Here is a 22,128-nt window from a genome sequence, read left to right as displayed (position 1 = left end):
GCTTAATTTTCCTACTTCTTTTTTTGGAGGTGATAACATGCCCAGGGGCTGACAAGGAAGGGAAATTGATATCTGTACGGATGTCTGTAAGACACAGCACGCCAATCTGTTTGTCAAGTTCGAGGTCAATCATCCCTGTTCAAGCAGCTGCATGAGCATGTTGCATATATGTAACCATACTGGGAGACGGTTATTTAAGTGTTAAGATACAGCACATATGTTATCTAAATGTATCATGAGCTTCAGCTTGTGCTTGTGCTGTCATGTTTTGTAATTATGTTTTTGTGAATAAGAGATCTGACAGATTTGAGCCTGAGATATCAGGATGGTGGCCCCACTGTACATCATTAAAACAATGCATTCAGCCTGAAGAAAAGCTTTATCAGATACCCAGAAACAAACCCTGAAATAACTATGAAGGTTTCTAATTCTGTTGGACTACACAATAATTTTTGTCCTTACTGGTCGGACTGCTCATTGAGGTTTGGATTCAATTTATGGAGCAGGAACTGTTTTGCATAAACAGTTTGAAAATGTGCAGCAATTTTACTTTCTTCTGTCTGGCTGCTGGCATGTTCCAGATGTGCAACAAGATGTTTCCACATGTGCAGCAAGGGAAAAAACAATATTCCCCAATGTGTATTTTCTTTGTGAAAAAAAATCCCAACTGGATTTTATTTTATTCTGACAAGACAGCTTGAAATAAAAATAATAATAATAATACATTACATTTTATAGCACTTTTCGAAGTACTCAAAGACGCAATGTTATGACTATACATTTCAAAAGTCAGTTTAAAAGATCTATTTGGCTCTTTTTTCCCCTTTTTTAAACAAGATTACAAAACACATTGAGGGACATGATGGAGCAAAGTGGCACAGTGCAGATGTCTCTAGTAGCTGAATAACAACTCAACATGGCTCTCTCTTTGCCATAGAGGCCTTGGCCAAGGCCTGCTGCTGTTAGCTGATGGCTTTAGTTGTCTTCAACTATATTTCAACTTTAACTTGATTTAAATTTCCACATATACATGAAATTTGATATATGTATATTCAACCCATCCTGAGGATTTTAGGAGCTGTGGGCTGCTGAAAAGATCCCAGGGAGCAACTTTGACAAGCGGACAGTAGGAGCCAGCGATCCCACTGCCAACTTTGGGATTTAAGGACCATCAGGTCCATCCTCTGAGCCACAACCACCCCAATGCATGGGAAGTATAGCAAATTTTGTTGGCCCAATTCTACCAGAATCAGAATCAATTGAATTGTCTGGGTGTATGTTCACATACAAAGATACAGGACTCCAGTTCTATTTTAACATACCTAGTTACATATAGCTGATGTGTGATATATAACACAAATAATAATCCTGCAATGATCTCTTCTTTTATCAGAATTATCTCTGGTTGAATTATTATACATAATTCATACATGCATGAAAACTATTTAATATAAACTTTGACAGCATACAATTTACATTTTTTATTTTGTTTTAAGTATATTATTAATGTATATTTGTTGTTGTTGTTGTGTATATATATATATCATATATATATCATATATATTTCATACATATACATTATTACTTACTATATATATAGTAATAATGTATTTTTTAATTATAATTTAATTATAAATTCCATACACATAAATACTCACATATGTTGCATGTTATAAAAAAATATCATCTTTATTATGGTAACGTTGTATTTGCCTACATGCTATGTAGTCCCTGATCAACTCGCGAGATCACCTGGCTCGCGGAGCTTTGGTTTGGCACGTGTGCTGTTCTTTTTTCTTCTCTTTTTTTAAGTGTGGCTCTCAGCTGCCGAGGCGGATGATGATGATGGCGGAGCTGGTTCAGGGACAGGCCTCGGTGGCTCAGCCCGGAACGAAAGATGACTTCGCAGACACGATACGCCGGGTTCGACAGGTAAAAGGCTCGTCGGCGAACGCAAGTGTCGTTCTTTCGGACCGCGAACAACGTGTTTGCACGTGGCGCAGGGCAGGACTTTGGTCGGGGCACCCCGGACCCCCTCCTACAAACACTCCTCATGCACCCAGCAAGCTAGCGAGCTAACGTTAAGTAGACGAGGCACCATAGCTGAGAGGACAGAGTAGAGTTCACACGGGACACGAGACGCATTAAGAAACCGAGTGAAAGCTGTCGGCGCGTCCACGCAAACCATGTCTGGCGCAAAACACGAAGGGCCTCTTATTGCGTCGAAGTTTGTGCAACTTTAGTAAGTTAACCCGACACACTGCAACCTGTTGTCAAGCGACATAAGTTGCAGTTAGCCAAGCTAGCTAACTTACTATCACAAGTTTGATTCCCTGACAGCGTGACCCGCGACGTGACCGTGGACAATATTTAGTTTGGACATTAATATTTAACTACCGAGCTGCCTGACGCGCTGTCAAAAAGTTAGCCGGCTAGTTTCTGCTCCTGAGTTAGCTAGCTCCAAGTTAACTGACGGTTGCCCCAGTTGAAGAGACGCACTTGTAGCTTAAACCGGGATCACGTCCGCGAATCACGTCTCCTGCCCGTCGTCAATTCAACAAAGAGCCTGTATATTAAACTTGAAGCGTGTTTTTTGTTGTTGCGTATTAGCATAAACGTGTGTACGCTAGCTGTGCCCTGGAGTTAGCTGGCGTTAGCTAGCGTGTGTGGCACAGTGTTCCGAGAGGCAGCGCCGGAGTGAGGCCATGTAATGAAACGTCATCTGTTCAAATAAGCGCCCCTCCACTCCTGCTGTTGAGCACACTTGTTTTTTTCCATTGCTGCCTGGAAAATACCAGAAAATTACAAAATGTTCACTCCAATCTGCATTTCTCTGCTCCCCTGTTTAGCTGACATTGCTTAGTTTCAGATCGTGACTGGTGCAGAGGGTCACTGGAGTTAGGCGACGATTAAGTTAATCAAAAGAAGTAGCTGTAATGGAAGATAAGTATATCATTGTGCATTGGACTTCACGCAGATAACAGTTAAGCTTTCCCTTGTGTGGATTATATCCTAAACAGCCACGTGTGCAATGCAGACTTTAATCCCCTAATTCATACATAGTAGTAGGAAGTACATGAGTAGATGGTGCAAAGATGTGTATAAGTATATGCCATAACATATATTGAGTTTAATGCTCATTATTAGTTCTTTTGAAAATATTGGAGTGTGTTGTCCAATTTTGAGTGCACCCAGATACAAACGTGACATGTCAAATCCACTGTCTGCTTTTACATCCCTTCATAAACCCTCTTTCCTCCACTTTCTCACATGTATGCTGACCCCCTGTCATGTCATGTTAGCAGTGACAACAAATAGGTTACACCGGGTTTAGTTGAGGTTATCTACCACCCTCTTGCATCATTAATTGCAGAAAGTCATAAATACTGCTGTTTATAATCTAAGATTATGATCGGAAGAATTGCATATTAACCCTTGTAAAGTTCTGTATGCCACATTGTGTTTTTCCTGATGTTAGTTACATTGGACATTTTTCATATGTACTCTAAAGAAAAGGGAAGTGATCTTGTTGTTTTGTGTCTTATCGTATGACATTGAGGTAGCAGAAGTCTGAGAGATAGGAAGTGGAGGCCAGTGTCACAGCGTCCCTACATGTACCCATCTTCATCAGAAACATAACCATTTATATTAGCCCACTGTAAACTGATCACTATATATACACACACACATTCTTGCATTATATGAAGACCATATCAAGTACAATTGAGTTCCATGAGTAACGAAGATCTGTGGACAACCCGTTCTGCCACAGCCGCTATTGGACAACATGTTCTTGGACCCTAAAAATAAACCGTACATAACTTCGTCCCATGTAACCAAATGTCACATGACTTCGTTTGTGTTATTTTTAGACAAATCCGACATTTACGTACATATTTTAAGACTTCATGGTTAAACCTGGCGGTAGTTTCAATGAACTATTTTTTTCCCTATTATACATATCAATAATTGCCTTCCAGGAGTTGAGTTGGTCTTAGAGGCCAGTCCAGGCCACAGAAGTGTTTACTCAGACGACTCCGTGAACATCAAGGGGTTTCTGCTGTAAGATGGACAGTTTTACACAAAATCCACCTGACTGTACTTGACCTGACCGATGCAAATGTTTATGTGCATGCAAATGCATCTTTGATTATATTTGCTACACTCAGGTACTTTTTTAATAGTAAGTTTAGTTCTTTAAACCCTAAAGCTGGCAACACTTTATTTATACTCGTTGTTTATGATTAAAGTCTTGGTGACCCAAATCAACAATAATTCATGACACTTAAAACTATTATCTATATTAAACAGTTTAAAATGACACAAAAAAACATGCGTCTGTACTAGCATTTTCCCGTTGTTTTCAGAGACCTCGACCACCGGTGAAACCAGAACAAAAGACAAACTGCTAAAGCTTCATCTCTGTCTTTTTCTTTTTAGTTATTCAATAACAAAATTGTGAATCGCAGCCAACATCTGGCAAGGAATGGGACGGACAAAACCTGGCAGGTCTGCTGTGTCTCGCCCTGTTACCCCTCCATTTATCCCCCTCCTGCTGTCAGATCTCCTTTACGTTGTTTTTAATAGAGCATAATTTAGTTCACATTTACATTTTTCTTCTGAGACCAAAGCGGTACTGTGTTCGTGCATGATCACAAATATTTTAAAATATAAACTCTTGTTTGCTGCTGCAACTTACCTGATATTTGTCTCACTGAACAATCAACATACAAGTTGGAATTGAATCATGTTGCAGCAGCAATCTGATCAAAAGTACCCACTTTGAGTAATAAAACAAGATACAAACAAGATCATTTGTCTTGTAAACTAAACTTGGGAACTAAATTCAACATGTCAATACAAATACTGTAAAATCCAGTAACAACCTACACCCATGCTATTCTGGCCACCTTTAAAACAGGCAGTTGACGTGTGAGATATTACTCCGGTATCTGCTCATCTGTAGTGGAATTTAACTTTTGAGTGAAACTAATTAAACTCAAAAGTTTAAGCATTTTCTTGAGGATTGACTCATCTAAAATGCTTTTCAGGCTGCTTGACATGCAGGGCTACAAAGATGTCATGGAAAACAGCAACCCCACACCTGCTTCCCTTTCTGCCTCCTTATTTTCATTGCACCCCGCTCACTTTAGGTGGGCTCTGAAGTGCATAATCATCCCTGACGGTGATGGAAGACTCTAATTGCTGTCACCATATTTTCATATCGTGAAAGAAATTCCTTTCAGGCACAGATGTCAATTTGGTGTAATTTTTCCGAAATGCTATACTTTTGTATGGAAAGAGAGGTGGCACATTCACGGCTAGTGGAACATGCTGTTGGTGCTCACATGCAGCAGATCTGAAGATTTAATTGCCCATCGCTGCAGAACACAAGTATTTACTTTAGTTTGGCAAGTGGATGATTTTGAAGGTAGAAATAGATTGGTCTTTAGCTACTCTGTGATGCAAATAACTGCGCTCTACTTTCAGTTATTTGCGGGAATTGGACACTTCATCAAAAGAGAAACACGTGAAATTTGTCTGCAACAGTGAACTATTGAAAATATTTAAGACACAAAATGCACAAAATCTAATTCCGTATTGATTTTGATTCGCAAAAGTAAACAGTTTCTTGTGTGCGCCAATACTTTTTTAGTATGGAGAGTAAAAACTGGTTGAATACCGACAGCTGATATTGATTTAAATTACATTTTTGCCGAGTTTTATTTACTGGAGGCAAAGGTCTTGTACAGCTGCGTGTAACAACACAGCTCGGTTGTTAGGGATTCATGTCTAAACTAAATGTTGGCTGTCGTCATGTTGCAGGCTACTTGATGCTTCTTGTGTCCCAGATAAACTTATCTTTCCTAGTAAGGTATCAAATTCATGATTTAGTATTGTATTGCCACTCGTGTATTCATTTGTGAGACTAACGCAAATAGAGATGCATTACAGTATAACAGTTTAAAATGACACAAACTACAGCTCATAACATTTCACTTTTTTAATATATATATATATAATCAATTGGGCAATTAAAATAGTTTTAAGATAAAGGTATTTGGCTCGGGCTGCAACAACAAACCTATAAAATTGATTATTAAAATAGTTGGCACGAATCGATAACGAATTTCATTGGTGATTTCGTTGTGTCGCGCGATTATGAAGGCTCTTGCAGTCGTGTGTCATTGTTCTGGGTAGCAGTCATATCTGTCTGCTGGCAAATTCAATCTGTTGAGGAACTGACATGCGCTGGGATGATCTGCGTGATTTGTCAGTGAAAGCGTTACAAAAAAGTTCGGTGAGACCCGACTGATGACCGATGTTTCAAGGAAAACACAAGGCTCGCTAGTCTAGACTGCTTCAAGCTGCGGTGACAATGTACAAAGTGCAGTTTTCAGCTGCTGTCAAAAAGATGACACTCCCCAACAGATGACTTTTTCAAGGCCCAACTTCACAGCAAAGAAGAAAAGAGCATGTCGCCCTTTTCATCAAGGGTTGTCTTGGAAAAAGAATTGTATGTTCAAAGATAATATCGTAGCATATCTACTTTTCACTTATTATTCCATCTGTTTTCCTGTTCTGTGTCTCCAGATGGCAGCCAAGATGGGAGGAGACCAGATGCCCAACATGAACAGTTCCCCTCCGGTCATAGACCACTCCCTCTATGGCTTTGGAGGTCAAAAACGTTCACTCGACAATGGAGGTAAGAGGCCTTCACTGCAAACGCATACATGTCATGGTTGCAGGTCTGCAGAATGATCTGATGTATTGATCCACTCGACTTAAGTCATTGCCAGATGAAATTGAGCCATGTTCAACTTGTAATGATCAGCAGTCTGAACGTGGCTCATCTCATTATTTATTGACCGTGTCTTAAATTCTCACAAAGCAGATTTTGTACAGAATATAATCAGTAAAAAGCACTTGAATTAAATAAACCATGTTAGTGGAACAATAATGAGAATATGGCAGCATTTCTTCAGTCAGGACTGTCTCAGTGTTGCTGGTAAACAACCTAAATGTTGTGTGCAAAGAAAACCTACCTGCAGAAATAAGCTTTGTCTCTACAATAAACTAATCAAAACTGTGCCCCAGTGTGATCCAGCACGACTTGGAGCTGTTTCTCTTTTTTTGTAAACAAAGTTTCTGTTTACATTCAGTGTGAACTCGCCAAAACACTGTATCCTCGAGGCCAAATAAATGCGCTGACTATTACAAAGCACGTTATTTTTTTATTTAGAAATTGGCATCGTTTACATTCATTTTATTGATCATAACCCCGGTCAGAGTATGCCAGGCAGACACACGGCTGACAAACTCGCAGCTCAACTAATTGATGTGTTGAAGACTTATTAAGAAAGTGGCTGCAGCTGTCCATGACAATGCCCGCTGTGGTGTCTGGTGCGGTTTTATTACAGTAGTGTTCCCAACTACACGAGCACAGTATCGGACCAAAAGCAGATACTGGGATTGTTGCATCCTTGGCTAACAGATTTACCGAAGGGAGGAATAATAAACCACAACGAATGCTTTCAGAGTGCAGGAGCTATGCAGGGGGAACGCTACAATCTGTATTGAGAGCCATCGCCTTGTGTTTTCATGTTTCTATGAACTATTGATGTATGGCATCGTATGGATGTGAATGTTGGTGGTGGTCGGAGGCGCTGATTGGCTGCCACGCTTCTGTCAGTCTGCCCCAGGGCAGCTGTGGCTACTGATGTAGCTTACCACCACCGGGATGACTGTGTGTGTGACTACTGGACTCTGGACTCTGTAAAGCAACTTCCGGTGTCTTGAGAAGCGCTATATAAAATAAATGATTATTATATTATTGAGTATCTTGACACTGCTGTGTTGTGAAAGACGTGTCTTTCTATCTTGCTTTCCGTCGCAGACGTACCAAACAAATAATTCATCCATTTCATCGCCATGAAGTGGAAATACTAAGTATCTAACCGGTTGTCCACTTATGTTGTCACCGCTATTTATATGTTAATGTAGTCCTGACGGCATGGATAGATGCATTGAACACAATGCTGGTTTAGACTTGTTTGCAACAAGTTGTCCTAAGTATCTTTCTGTGAAGGGGATATGACAGAAATGGTATCTTTTATCGCGCTGTGGTAGCTCTCAGTATTTAGTGATCAAATGTACTCTAAGCATTCCCATTTGATCCTTGTATAAATGCGGTACACCTCCTGTTTTATATTCATAGCTGTTCCATTCTCAAACGTTAACCCCGGTGCATTTCCAGAGGAAGTGAAATCGGTTCAAACGACCATAAAATTGATTTGAAGTTGCTAGATATCAACTCGGGTGTTCACGTTCATGGCAGCACATCCTCCACTGACCCTGCAGGACCCTTGCTTGGTGCTACCCGGCAAAATAGAATTCAGGACCAGCAGCCACTGACCCGTCTGCTGCCTCGCTTTTCTGAGCGGCTCTGATTGAAACACTCACTCAAACACTCACAGGCCTGATTACCATGCTGGGGAAAGCCCCCCGCTGTGGGTCCGACACGAAGGATTGGCAGGACCGTATCCATCTGCTCCCATCCCCAAGCATGACTCGTTCTTTTTCATTGCGCTGCTTCGTCACTTTCGTTATCTTTCTCCATGATCTCTGATTTATTTCTCATGTTAATTGGTCTGCTTTGCTCTCGCCTCTCTCAGTAGGGAACCACCTTGGTGCAATGGTACATCAAAGGTGAGCAGAGTTTCCTAACATCTGTGTTTCTGTTCATTTTAATGCACTTGGTTGTCTTTTCTCACCTGCATATACTCTTCTGCTCGAAAGTAACAGGTCACCTGACATCCTGATGTCTTGTCTTTCCTTTCATAGGGATTATTTTAACGCCAATAAAAAACTGTAGAGTTCAGACACCAAATTCCTTTACATTTGGAATGGTTTTGCCACCGAAAGAAGTCATTAAAACCTTTTGTGTACGCGATGCCTAGTTCAGTCTGCACACATTTTGATGCTGACTAAGTCTTTCAGTTTCTTTTACCAATGACAGTTGAATCGGAAAATAATTAAATCACCAGATGGATTTTTTTCTGCCGTTTCTACAGTTAGTTTAGTTGAATCCATTCCGTTTTCTTTCTCTATCTAGGAAAACATGACCCTTCATACAACATTCATTTGGAAAGAGGACTTTCAAAAGATGATTAAGAAATATGTAATAGTCCTCATCTGACTATTGAACCAAGCTATGTGGCAGGCGACTCCACTTTTCAGCAGTCGTGTTCACATTTTGCACCCCTACTAAAACATTGTAATCGAAGGAAGTAAGGAGAACAAGATGATATCTTTTGTGCTGCATATAACTGTGTGGTTATCAAAAAGCTATATGACATGAAGTCATAATAAAATACCCTATTTGAATTTCTTTGATATTTGATCAATAAATTGGAAATGATAGCATCTATATATAAAATTCTTCGTAGTGTCGTTTAGTTCATCAGAAAATAAATCGCCAATTCTGTTCTCTTAATGATTTACATCTTTTTTGTCCTCAGCCATAATGCCATAATATACTGTTCCAGCGTCTTAAATGTGTATATTTTCTGTTTTTGTACTTCTTCAATGACCGTGAACTGAATATCTTTGGGTTTTAGATCAAAGAAAAGAAGCAATCAGAAAACATTATTGATCATGTCCTAATCTCTCCCAGGGCTCTTGCTACAGAAGACTACAAAGTGCCTGATAAGATGGTGGGATTCAGTAAGTAGCTCTTCAGTTCATTATAGTCAGTATTAATGTTTGACATGTAATCATCAGTATTGACATTCTGCTCAGTTTTTGGGTCACTGCTTTAGGCCCCTGTCTAAATTCAAAAAGGCTCATAAACTCTTTTTCTCTCTCCTGCTTCTGTAGTCATTGGAAAAGGAGGAGAACAGATCTCAAGAATTCAGCTGGAATCGGGTTGTAAGATCCAGATTGCTTCAGGTAAGATGTGACGAAACACATTATCTAAGCCCCTTGTTTCTGCTTTAGGTGTGACTTTTCAAGATATCATTGTATCTCCTCAGAGGCCAGAAACATGTTTTAACTGACTGTCATGATCCATAAACTGAAATAGGCAGTAGAATATGGCTTCTTTTAAAAATTGCCATGATTTAGACTTGTGTGCAGTAGTGTTGGAAATGTTAGGTATTCGTTAGATTATCACAATGACTTTCAGACTTCTTACTCTTTCCTTTTTCAAAGGATTCAAATTGTTTGGCTTTCCAACTTTCAGGTTTGGGGCAACTACAATGTTAAATGAGCAGCAGCCTAAGTCCCCACTATTCAACATGTATGAGCATTTTTTTTACCTTGATTGGTGTCACTTTGTTTGCCCTGTAGTTGACTGGCAACTTGGGCCAGGAAGCTCTCGGTGCCTCACAATTGAATTCTGATTTAGAGGGCTGCGATGTGATTACAAAGCAATTATTGATCGTAATGCATCAAAAACTTTGTGTGATATTTTTTCTTAATGACTATTTGCTATTTAGCCAAAATAATCCATACCTTGGCTTTTAAGCCAGGTGATTGTCTAAATTTGTTCTGTGTGAATTTAAGTATTTCCATTCTTGTTTCCACATGAGCACTATCTTTAATTGTTGTGCTCATGCTGTTACAGACAGCGGAGGCATGTTGGACAGACCCTGCACGTTGACTGGAAGCCCAGAAAACATTGAGTGAGTTTCAACTTTGACAGATTTACTGAAAGTGTGCCCTATTGTTGTAACACAGAGGGCATGAACTCAATCTCTTTTCACATCGCCACTTAATTAGTCACTGACTCAACTGAACACCTCTTTCACATTTGACAAAGAAAAATGTGAGGAGAGTTTTTTTGTGTTGCGTCTGTAACTGTTGATAAATGTATTTCTTGCTCCACCCCCAGTCAGGCCAAGAGGCTGTTGAGTGAGATTGTGGAGCAGTGTCGGTATGGTCCAGGCTTTCACTGTGACATGGACGGCAGTTCGATCCAACAGATTCTCATCCCTGCCAACAAAGTTGGCCTTGTCATCGGCAAAGGAGGAGAGACCATCAAACAACTGCAGGTCTGGTAGTGGACCACACTGAATGAAACAGTTTTGTGCTTTTGACAACTGTACTCTTTTAGTCGGCCAGTTAAACATTTGAATCCATCACACATGCAGATTGCACGAAAGATAACTTCACAATAAAAACATTTATTAGAGTTGTCAAATAAAGAAATGCAGACTTTCCTCCATTTGCAGTGCACCTTTTAGCCATGTGAGGGAGCCTAGATGTTTTTACTGCTTGATAATCAGAGCCTTTTTATAACCGTCATATAAATGGCTGGTGTACGATTGTTTTACTGAGGGGTGGAAAAAAAGTCACTAAACTCTGGCTAAATTTATGTATTTGTCATTTATAGTATTTCACATGTTTTTAATGACAATATTTTTGAAATTGTTATCTCTTCCATTGTTATTTTACAAATTCCTTATGATTTATAGATGAGGCCTGTAAAGTGTCGCAGTGGTTTTTCTTTTATTTTGGATTTATTTTTAAGCTGCTAGCTAAAGGTTTCATAAACTGCTCTAAAAAGAGACACGGGATACAAGATTTATGATCCTCGTCTGAAGTGGACAAAATGCAATAAAGTACCATTAAAGGGTAATATTTTGATCACTGTATTTCAACAGATGCCTTGATTCTTTACAAATGTGGCTTCGTACCCTCCACTACACACAAACAACAACAACTTCTGGTCTAGATACAGACCAAAATTACATCAAATTATAAAACCTGTTCTTCAACATGTGGCAGAATTTCCTCCCTTCAGCGTGAATAGTCTTTTGAGCTCCAAGTAACTTCTCGCTGTGTGTTTCTCTTCCCGTCTGTTGTACCCCTGCAGGAGAGGACAGGAGTGCAGATGATAATGATTCAGGATGACCCCATGCCCACTGGAGCAGACAAGCCCCTGAGAATCACTGGGGATCCCCACAAAGTGCAGGTCGGTCTCAGGGGAGCTCAGTGCTGGCTGCTATCTGGACAGTTTACACTCAATTTTACACATTTTATACCTTTAGTGTTCCAGTTATTTTGAAAGCCTCTTTGAAAGCTATACATTTATAATTCACATTAATAATTAAACAAAAGAAGAAGAAACGGTATGTTTTTCAATCTTCTTTATAGCAAGCTCGTGAACTTGTGGTAAAGCTCATCCGGGACAAGGACCAAGGAGACTTCAGGGTTGGCAGGGCAGACTTTGGATCTAAAATGGGGGGAAGCAGCCTGGATGTAAGAGCTTTTGTTCTGCTTACCCAGATGCTAGACATCTAAGATGATTTGATTTAATTCACTCACATAATATATTTTTTGAATGTTTTCTCTTCGTCCAGGTGGTTGTGCCCAGATTTGCTGTCGGCATCATCATCGGCAGGAACGGAGAAATGATCAAGAAGATTCAGAATGATGCCGGGGTCAGGATCCAGTTCAAACAAGGTAAGAGGAGTCAACAAGTCCTCATGTCAGCAAATAAGTAAAGTAGAAATATGCGTAATCCCTAAAGCTGGTCTTTATATTCATGTTGTATTTGACTGATATTATTCCAGACCAATAATTTGAAAGTTGATCATGTTTTCCTACTTCTTATCACTTCTCACTTGACTTGTGAAATCCAAACTTTAAGTAAAAAAATATCCCCCCGGTTTTACATAATTAATTGTAATTTAAGCAGTCTTGAAACGGTTAAAAAGCTTTTGTGTCCCTTGTCTTTGTCGTTTAGATGATGGAGTCAGCCCTGACCGAATTGCTCAGGTGATGGGCCAGCCAGACCACTGCCACCACGCGGTCCACCTCATCAATGAACTGGTTCAAACTGCTCAGGTTTGTGTTTTTGCTTTGTCTTCAGTTGACATCGCTCCAGTAAATACAATTTTATTTGAATACCAGCAGCAAGACACTATTTTAATAAAAAGGATAATGTATGTTTAATAATCACTGTTGCAACCCAAAATAGGGGAAAGTAAACGCAACGGAAAGTGTCATGGGTAAATGTATATTAAATGAGAGTGGGAGCCTTAACTTTTCCTGCTTCCCTTCCTGTAGGAGCGAGATGGATTTGGAGGTGTAATCGGACGTCGGGGGCGGAGTGACTGTAACATGGGGAGCTCTGGAGGACTGCAGGAGGTGACATATGCGGTTCCTGCCGATAAGTGTGGACTCGTGATTGGCAAAGGTAAAGAACATGCTTTCATTAAGTTTCATATTTCTTTGTCTTTATAGTGCAGACTTTTTCGTGAGACTTCAGTGTGAGCCTGCCAGGTATAATCAATGTCTTGCTGTCTGAGAGAAATAATAGAGTCCATCAATATGAACAGTCTTAATAAGAGTATATCCAAATCGCCAGATTGCCTTTTCTCTTTAATAACTGAAAGCCGTTCGGTGTTCTGCCACTGCGTGAAACTGATGAGAAGAGGGGGGGTGTAACTACCCTCCTATTCTCTCTCCAGGGCTCATGTATACAGCACAAGTGGCATTCATTGGCTTCACTAAGGGCTTAATGACGGGGATAATGCGTGTAATGTGACATTAATTGTTAACGGTGCATAATAACAGCCCTCAATCATGTGGAAGGCTGCCTGGCATCTAATGAGGGTCTTTCAGCCCAATAGAGTGCAGCAAGGGAATGAATAGAAGGAATTAGCTTATTGGCTATTCATGCCCACTCTATTGCCAGCTATTTAAAAGTCATTGACCATTGCATTGGAAGGAGCTTGTGTGTGCGCATGCATGTTGCCTTGGTGTGTGCGTGTGTGTGCGTCGAGTTGTGGGCGGGTTCGGAGTGGGCCTCTTTACCTAAGATAAAAACATGGCAATAGAAATGTCAAGTGGCTTTTGTGCATGTAGTGGGGCGAGGGAAACAAATAAACCTGGGCGTTGCGTCCCCTTCTCTGTGCATTAGCATATGAAGTGGGCCAATATGGTGGGGATGGCGGTGGGTCTGGGTGCTGTCAGCCGTCCCTTAAAGGGTGCGGTGATTAATATCTTTACGATGCCATATGCAGCCCGTTGGCCCTCTGTCTTGACCCCCTACACACAGACACACCGCTTGATAAATCAAGCCACCCACCAACCTGCTCAGACTTTATTACAGGCGTGAATTCGGTGCAAGAGCCAAAACGAGCATCCCATAACTTTACCCATGAATTTTTAAATAAAAATGCAAACTTAAAGGTCCTTTTACTAGGTTTTCCAGGGCTTCCAGTCGCTTCTCGTAGTGGAAGTTGAAATTAGCTTGTTCTTTTTTGAAGCTGTGGAAAAACCTAGTAGGTGGACCATAAGTTAACATTTATTAGCCAAACTATTGCTTTTTAATGTGACTTTCACATATACTCCTGATTCAAATTGTTGCTTTAAATCCAATCTTCCATCATGTACACTTGTTTTTGCACGTTTTTGTTTATTATATTTAATCATCTATTCCCTTTTTACATAAGTATTTAATTTTTTTACTGTCATGAGGCAAAGAGAATATAGCGTCGATTTTTATCTCCATTGTACGTCTCGGTTGAAATTAAATTATTTTTTAAATGTGTTTGCAAAATTATCATAAGATGTAATTCTACGAATCTGGTCACCAAATTAATAATGGTAATTATAATGTTACAGATGTAGCATTAAGTTAGCTTTTGTTTCAGGGTTGATGGTTTACTACCCGGCTCTTTCTGCCCACATGTGGGAGTGTCTTTGGGCGAGAGACGGCACCCTAAATTGGGGATTTGTGCGTTTTCTCTGAGTTGTTGGAGGTTAGTGGACTCGTATGTGTCGATGTGAGCGTGAATGGTTGTCTGTCTCCGTCAGCCCTCTGATGGACTGGAGACGTGTCCAGGCTGTACCCCGCCTTTCGCCAAATGACAGCTGGTATCGGCTGCTACCAGCCCCCCTGCGATCCTCTCAAGGATAAGCGGATAGATGGATGGATTATCGGTTAATGTTCAATGACTCGACTAACTGATCATGTCAGCTTTAGAACAGGGTATAAGACAGATCACACTTATAAAAACACTTAATTAACATAGTGAAATATACACAAACAAGCTGGACCTTTCCTTTTCTTTAAGTTGTCGTTTGAGTTTTTCCAAAAAAACACTCTGCATCTAAATTTATCCTCAAGGATAAATCGATTGATCTCAATCTTCTTAATGGAGCTTACTAAACATGTCTTTCCTGATTATATGTTGATATCAATAAACTCGACATAATATTAACTTCAACCATACTGCATGCCCTTTTGGTTTGACATAAAACTGCTGCTGCAGTAGAAATATCCTCGATGCACCTTCTGGGAATGTTATTTTCCCTCGAGGCCTGAGACTTTTACCCCACCAGCAGCTCACCAGTCCATTGGGGTTGACTCCTTGAATGCCGTCACCAGTTGCACTTTTGTACCCCCTCCTTTTCTCCAGCTCACTAAACCAGTCTCATTAATAAGGCCCGTATTATCTGTCCTCACTACAGGCCAGTCCATGAAATGAATAGTCAGGGTCTTCATTGCACTCTGCTGTCTGACTAGAAGAGCTCATAATGGCTTCATTAAGGCAGAAGTTTCATTTGGTTGACAATGGGTTAATGGGCCGTGTGCAGTCTGTTGGCAGCAAGGAATAGGCTCCGGGAGGAGGAGAGGTTTTTGATGAGCGTTTTCATTCGGAGGTCAGCCAGGGTCATCAGTGTCAGCCACAAGTGAACAAATGTGTAATTGATGTTGGGACAGCCCCGGTGTCCCCCCGGGAAGCACCCTCAGCCTTTTTCGTTCAGATGGGTATTGTGGCGGGGGGTGGCGTCTATAACGGGGGGGTTCACTCCCTCCTCTCATCACGGAGGACAACACAGAGTCAAGAATGAAAAGGGTAAAAGAGACAAACGATATCCCAGAAGGAGGATACGCTTCAATTTTGGCCCTTTTCTCCTGCCAGCTATGTTTAATTTCTCCCTGCTGGTGTAATTGCTCTCCCCACACGTCGGGAAGCTGGCATCTGATGCAGCGGAGGGGGGGAGGGGGGGGTGGGGTGCAGAAGGAGATGTCTCCTTTTGTTTCCTGATTTGCATGGATGTTGCCACAGAATGGTAGATAAGTGGTGAGACACAATAAGGTAGCACTATCGCTCCACTTTCCAAGTCTGGCTTAATGCTACGTTCATTTCATACCGGCTGGCTGGTAAGATGGGGAAGATTTTAAAAACAAATAATTATGACAAGCATTCATGTATTTTGAGAAGTTTAAAACAATTGCATGATTCCACACTTGGACAAGTTATGGTTCGTCTTGTCTCAAAGGCATCGTTTGTGTTTCACTCCTTTCTACATAAACATAATGGTATTTTGTGATGGATGTGGAAAGAGAAGAGTTTCTGATGTCCGTTGTCTTGACGAGCATCTCATGTTGACGTGTGTTGTGAAAGTCTTGCATGAGCAGCATGTGATCCTATGTGTTAAACGTTTATAAATCAGTTGGACGATTGACAGACGTTTATCGAAATCAATGCCATGTCTTTTTTTTTATTGTTGTTTTCACCAGTTCCTGGTTCTCAATGTAAGATTGTTTTCCTATGTCTTTTGTGATGGTAAACCTCATGTTGGACAGTTGGTCCACCGTGGGCTCTTTCTGTATTTTCTGAAATTCTTAGGCTGATAAATGTATCGGTAGATTCACTAATAACAAACACAGCTGTTAGTCGCAGCCCTAGTTGAATACAATGTGTTACTGGCTGCTTTCCCCAGGTGGAGAAACCATCAAGAACATCAAAGAGCAGTCTCGTGCCCACGTGGAGCTCCAGAGAAACCCACCGCCGAACACCGACCCCAACGTGCGCATCTTCTCCATCCGAGGCACCCCTCAGCAGTTGGAAAAGGCCCGCCAGCTGATCGATGAGAGGATTGGGGTAGGTGGTCTGGCTCTGGCCCAAAACACTATTGTCTGGCCTGATATTCATGAGCGCACATGTCATTGTGGAGAGCTGCTGGGTTGCTGTGGTCCTGGTGGCCAGCAGGATGTCACCAGAGGTTAAACATAAAGAATCCATCAAATGGACTTAATGGAGTGCATCAGCGCCCGGCCCTGCCCTCTGACCTTGCCTGTTGGCTCCCTTTTAAACACAAGTGTGGTCCCTCACTTGCCTCCTCTTCCCTTTCTATGCTCTAGGGCCCAGGAATGGGGGGCAACAGCAGCTTCGGTATGAATCCCTACAACCAAGGACCAACCACTCCTCCTCAACAGTATGCTTCAATTTCTTGACAAACCATCTAAAATTTGCGTGTAATTTTCATGTTTTACCGTTCAGACGTGCACTGACAGTCAGAATGTGATTGTCACGTTTAATACTGACATTCAATTGTCTTGTTTATTTTTACATAAGTGGGGCTCAGACGTTCATGACTGGAGGAGGGTGGGGTACAACTTTTCAAATATGGCAGCCTCAAGGCCAACAACAACAACAACAACAGCAGCAGCAGCAACAGCAGCAGCAACAACAGCAGCAACAGCAGCAGCAGGAGCACAGTAAGTAAAATGCACCAATAACTATTGTAGCTGCTAAAGCAACCTGACCTGATATGAATACAATTCACAATCAATAAATCTGATGCGTTCCCAGCGAGATCGTTCTGCTCAATGAGCAAACAAAAAATATAGAAATAATTTTCTTTGGCCTTTTTTAAATGTCTGAAAGCGTAGCCGGGCTGGTTTTATGTGAGTTTCATGTGCTGCAGTGTGTTCAAAGTGTTCAGCAGGCGAGGATACAATGGCCATGCTCCCTGTGGCTAACCAGCTCTTTCCTGTACAGACTGATTTTATATTTGCTGTCGATGGAAATCATTCTGAATCGGATGAGATCAGAAGGTGAAAAGTAAAAAGCAAAGCCCCCCTCTCAGTAACTGGTGGTGTTATCTGTGTCTGGTTTCAGGTCACAAAGGATCCCATACGAGCCAGATGGACTGGGAGCAGTATTATAAAAAGCTAGGCAAGAGAAAAGGATATTTTGTTTAAACGTCCACTTTATTCTACAATCTTGTTGCACAGACCTTTTAATTTAAGTTTCTCTTTTCTTATATAAAAGTAATTTCTTCATTTTAGCCTGATGAAGCCATTTATTCACCATGTTGGAAAGATGAGCATAAATCCAATTTAAATCTTAATCTCTGGTCACTAAAACTGAACGTCAGTGGGGAAAGACTTTATTTAAGGTTAGTATTAAAATACTAAATAGAAACTCTTCTGTTGGGTTTCCAGGTCAGCAAAACCAAGCCCAGAGCACTGCTCCTGAATTCAACAAATCCTGGGGTGAGTCCTTGTGGAAGTATTTCATTAAGAGCTCTAACAGATTTCTTTTTGAGCTCAAACCTGCAGATTGACTTAATTTACTGGATTCCGGCTCTTATGTTTCTTTCCTTATTGTGTTTTTCCCCCTTAAGGCCAGACAGCTGGTCCTGGATCTCAGCAGACCTCTAATCCGGACTACAACGCCTGGGTGGATTTCTACAGACAGCCCATGGCCTACTTCAACCAGGGCGCGCAGCAAACACAAGCCCAGGGCCTTCAGGTGAGAACCGACCGCCTTCGCTCATATTTACCACCATGTTTTTCTTATTGCCAACAAATCGCTGAAAAAGACCAAAACCAATCATGTTCTGCTTCTCAACACTTTTAGACTTCCATACTTTTAGCTCTCGGCTTCTACTGACGATGTTAACGTTTTAAGAAAGGGCTCTCCAAATATTATGAATGTTTAAAAAGGCTTCGTCCCTTCCTCAAACCGCTCTGAACTGTAGTTATTAGCACATTAAACTTTTAAAAACAAGAGAGCTTAAGCGATGAGCGAATCAACAGAAAATTGACCTTTAACTTTAATCATTTAATCTGTGAAAGGAAATGTTTTTTAATAGTTGTATGTCAATGAAGCTCTATGGGACAGTTATTACTGGTTGGATTGGTTGACGGTAAGAAAATATAAAATATCATCTGATTTCTCTTTTTAAATCTCTAAACAAATGTTAGTGGAATCTGCTGCGGCATTGTGTAATGATGAACCAACTGGTTTTATTCCCAGGATCATTAAGAGAAGACGCCCAGGTGGAAGACTTGAATCACTGAGAATGAAAACAACCCTTTTTTTTTAACCGAGGGGTTCTAGATTTGCAATGCCTTGAAGACTTTTTTTCTTAGTGAGAAACACTAGCTGTAGAACGACTTATATGATAAAGTAATATTTCTAAAAATCAGGAACAGTTATTTGTTACTAAATGCTTGTGTACACTGTTATTTTGAATAGACAGTATCTGGGATCCCTTTTTGGACTTGAGAGAGCTGTTTCGTTTTTCTATATTTTCCTGTCTTTGACTCAGATTGTACCGCCAAAACTGACCGAAGAGTTGTAACATTTCAAAAGGCAATATGATCTATTTTTTCTAGTTTTGTTGAAATGAAACATGATTATGTGCTTAGCAGTCTTGAATACCATTTGTCATAAGAGGTTTAAAAGCGTGTTAAAATGTTTTCTTTTTACAAAATTCAGTGAAATGAAACTGTGATGTTTTGTTACAGGAAATGTATTTTTGTTACACGGTTTAAAAACAAGGATTAATGTCTACCAGCGGCAATAGTTCTGATTTAATTCCTGTTGTGCATTGTATGCTGTTTTTCATTGTCATTTTATTGTACTCTGGTTTAAAAAAGGTGCAATATCTAATTTCACTTTTGAAACAAAGATGGGTTCTTTAATATTTTGACCGACTTTTAACTTGTAGTTTTAAGATGTTTTTTTTTTTCAAATTGAAATGTCATGGATAATGTTATTACAATTATCTGTCATGATAGGATTTAGGGGGATGTTGCAAATAGCTTTTTTGCCTTTGCTACCTTGTACAACTATGTATATATGCTCATATATTTGACTGTTAATTTAAAATATATATGTCTCATATATATATATACTTATATAAAAAATATTTTTTCCTGTGATCAGTGTTGCAGGAAAACTGTCCCTCTTTTTCTGTTCTGTTTTCATCCTGAAAATGTTCAAAGATTGTGAATGTGTGATTTGAAATTTGATGTTGCATCTCGTTATGAAGAAAAATAAGTGATAGATTTTTGTGTATGTTCTGTACCTGAACTATTCAAGACTGCTAAGCCTCTGTACTTCTACCTGTGTAATAATTAATATAGTATTTTTATGTTTTAAGTATTATGATCAAAAACTGTCTTATTTGGTACCTCCCAGTTCACCAACGCCCCGCTAAGCCCTCGCTGTGGACTCAGTGGGGTGTTGGACTCAGTCCAATGCTAATAACTTTTTAATTAATTTTTTTATTTCTTTGTGTGGTCTAATATAAATGATATAAATGATGCGTCATTATGGAAAAATGATTCTGGTATTAACGTCATTTCTTAATGAAAAGGGATATAATTTCAAAATGTCTAATTATGGTGGTTTTTTTCCTTTGTGTACAGTTAACCATGTATTAAAAACATCCAGACTACCGTTGTTGTGCACTGTTGAGCTCATTTCCATTACATTATCAACATTTGTGTGTCTTTTGTTGCATTCTGATTGTGTTAATAATATTCTGACAAACCGTGAGAGGTTAGAAAGAATATACCGGCCAACTGTATTTTCATGAAAAAACTCAGGAGATTGTGACTCGACATGTGGGACTGTTGTTCCTGACTTTGGTATCTGGTACCGGGACCGGTTTCGTTAGTCTCGTCATAAAATCAAAATGTGAGATCTCAGGTGTGACGATTGCCTTAATAGGAACTTAATGTTGACAATTTTCTTATTTCTTCCGATTTCTGTTTGCGCGGTTACAGAATTGAGTTTGATACTCAAACAAAAAAAACTTGACTGATTGATGTCGGTCGTATCGTCTCATTGCTCCCTAAAACAATCCATGTAACATTCCCATCCCTCCCCCTCTTTGCACATGTTAAATGTCCACTTCCAGCAGCACGTCATCCCTTGGCGATCCTGTCCAACCCCCCCCCCCCCCCTCCTCTCCAGCCCCCCCTCCAGCTTTGTCACTGCACATCTTTGCACTCAGCAGGGAGACTCCTTCCACAGGGGACCCTGCGTGGCCCCATACTGTCCGCTGCATTGATGCAGGGCAGCTGTTTCCAAATCCAGCCCTTGATTTTGATCCTCTTCCTTCTTCTTAACGCGGCGGCGTCCCCGTGGACACTTCTGACCTGGTGGTCTATTGTGGCGGTCTAATGATTTGGTTGTTCCAGGATCATTCAGACTGAGTTTGAGAGGCATGATTATTATTCATATAGACCTTTCTTGCACCTTTGCTCCTTCAGGGATTATTTTCTGCTGCAGCATGTGAACCGTCCTCCTCCATAGAAACAGGAACGTAGAGTCGGACAAAGGGCTCGTGATGTTTTTATTGTACAGTGGAAAACTCTTTGGGGCAAATTGGATGTTATGCTAATTTAACTTGACAACATACAGTATTACAAGCCTTAAATAAATTACCAAACATACAATATGGGAATATTTAAAATAGTAGTTGCAGGGAAATAATTCACATTGTGTTTTATTCAATGATAAATGTTCTTTACTTAAGAATAATAATTTCCTTCTACTTTTCACTTTTTATTCCTTTAATTTTGTTTCAGCTTTTCTTACAAATTAAGTTGACTTGTTACTTAAAAAAATATATGATCAGTTTATAAAATATATTGAATAAAGCAATACAATGACACTATACCTTGGTGGAAGCAGCCTCAAGAGAACCTTTACTTTTGACACTTTAAATACATCTATCCCCTTGTATTGTACTTTTATGTGCACTACTGAGGCCCATACACTGAATCACTCCTATATAATGACTGATCGTTTTCTCAATTAGTCTTATTGATCTGTTTAAAGAGCGTTGGAAGAAGTATTCAAATCAATTTGCGATACCTCAGGGTAGAAATACTTTGTCATGGAAACAACATTTACTTGAGTAAAAGTGAAAAGGTATTTGCATCAAAATATATTTAAAAGTCCTCATTTAAAATGACCCATTTCATAAAAATACATGATTATTGAGTGTGTCACCAGTGGGTGGAGCAACTTGTAATCCTTAACATTCAATCATAAATTATTTTTTTGTATTCCGGTA

General features: G+C 40.1%; 1 protein-coding gene across 3 annotated transcripts; it reads left to right on the top strand.

Annotated features, from left to right (window-relative positions):
* The first annotated feature begins 1,807 nt into the window (after positions 1–1,807).
* fubp3 (far upstream element (FUSE) binding protein 3) lies at positions 1,808–20,501 on the top strand. Of its 3 annotated transcripts, none has more exons than XM_056432391.1 (19): positions 1,808–1,932; positions 6,595–6,706; positions 8,679–8,709; positions 9,677–9,726; positions 9,880–9,951; positions 10,628–10,685; positions 10,895–11,054; positions 11,879–11,977; positions 12,160–12,264; positions 12,366–12,468; positions 12,752–12,852; positions 13,075–13,204; positions 16,747–16,907; positions 17,168–17,241; positions 17,382–17,524; positions 17,928–17,984; positions 18,254–18,304; positions 18,436–18,563; positions 19,071–20,501. In XM_056432391.1, the coding sequence occupies exons 1-19, from the start codon at positions 1,837–1,839 to the stop codon at positions 19,077–19,079; spliced, it is 1,740 nt and encodes a 579-aa protein (XP_056288366.1). In that variant the 5' UTR covers positions 1,808–1,836; the 3' UTR covers positions 19,080–20,501. The 3 variants fall into 3 exon arrangements, with proteins under 3 accessions (XP_056288366.1, XP_056288365.1, XP_056288367.1); XM_056432390.1 differs by having other exon boundaries at positions 8,676–8,709; XM_056432392.1 differs by lacking the exon at positions 17,928–17,984 and having other exon boundaries at positions 1,810–1,932; positions 8,676–8,709.
* The last annotated feature ends 1,627 nt before the right edge of the window (positions 20,502–22,128 follow it).

This window comes from Pseudoliparis swirei, chromosome 15 (genome assembly GCF_029220125.1).
Source record: "Pseudoliparis swirei isolate HS2019 ecotype Mariana Trench chromosome 15, NWPU_hadal_v1, whole genome shotgun sequence".
Classification (NCBI taxonomy): Eukaryota; Metazoa; Chordata; class Actinopteri; order Perciformes; family Liparidae; genus Pseudoliparis; species Pseudoliparis swirei.
This window is presented reverse-complemented; position numbering and strand designations above follow the sequence as displayed.

Coding starts and splice junctions, on each gene's coding strand:
- fubp3 (XM_056432390.1), top strand. CDS start 1,837: ATGATGATGATGGCGGAGCTGGTTCAGGGACAGGCCTCGGTGGCTCAG. Junction 12,469..12,751: donor CAGGATCCAGTTCAAACAAG/GTAAGAGGAGTC, acceptor TTTGTCGTTTAG/ATGATGGAGTCAGCCCTGAC. Junction 17,985..18,253: donor GCAGTATTATAAAAAGCTAG/GCAAGAGAAAAG, acceptor TTGGGTTTCCAG/GTCAGCAAAACCAAGCCCAG.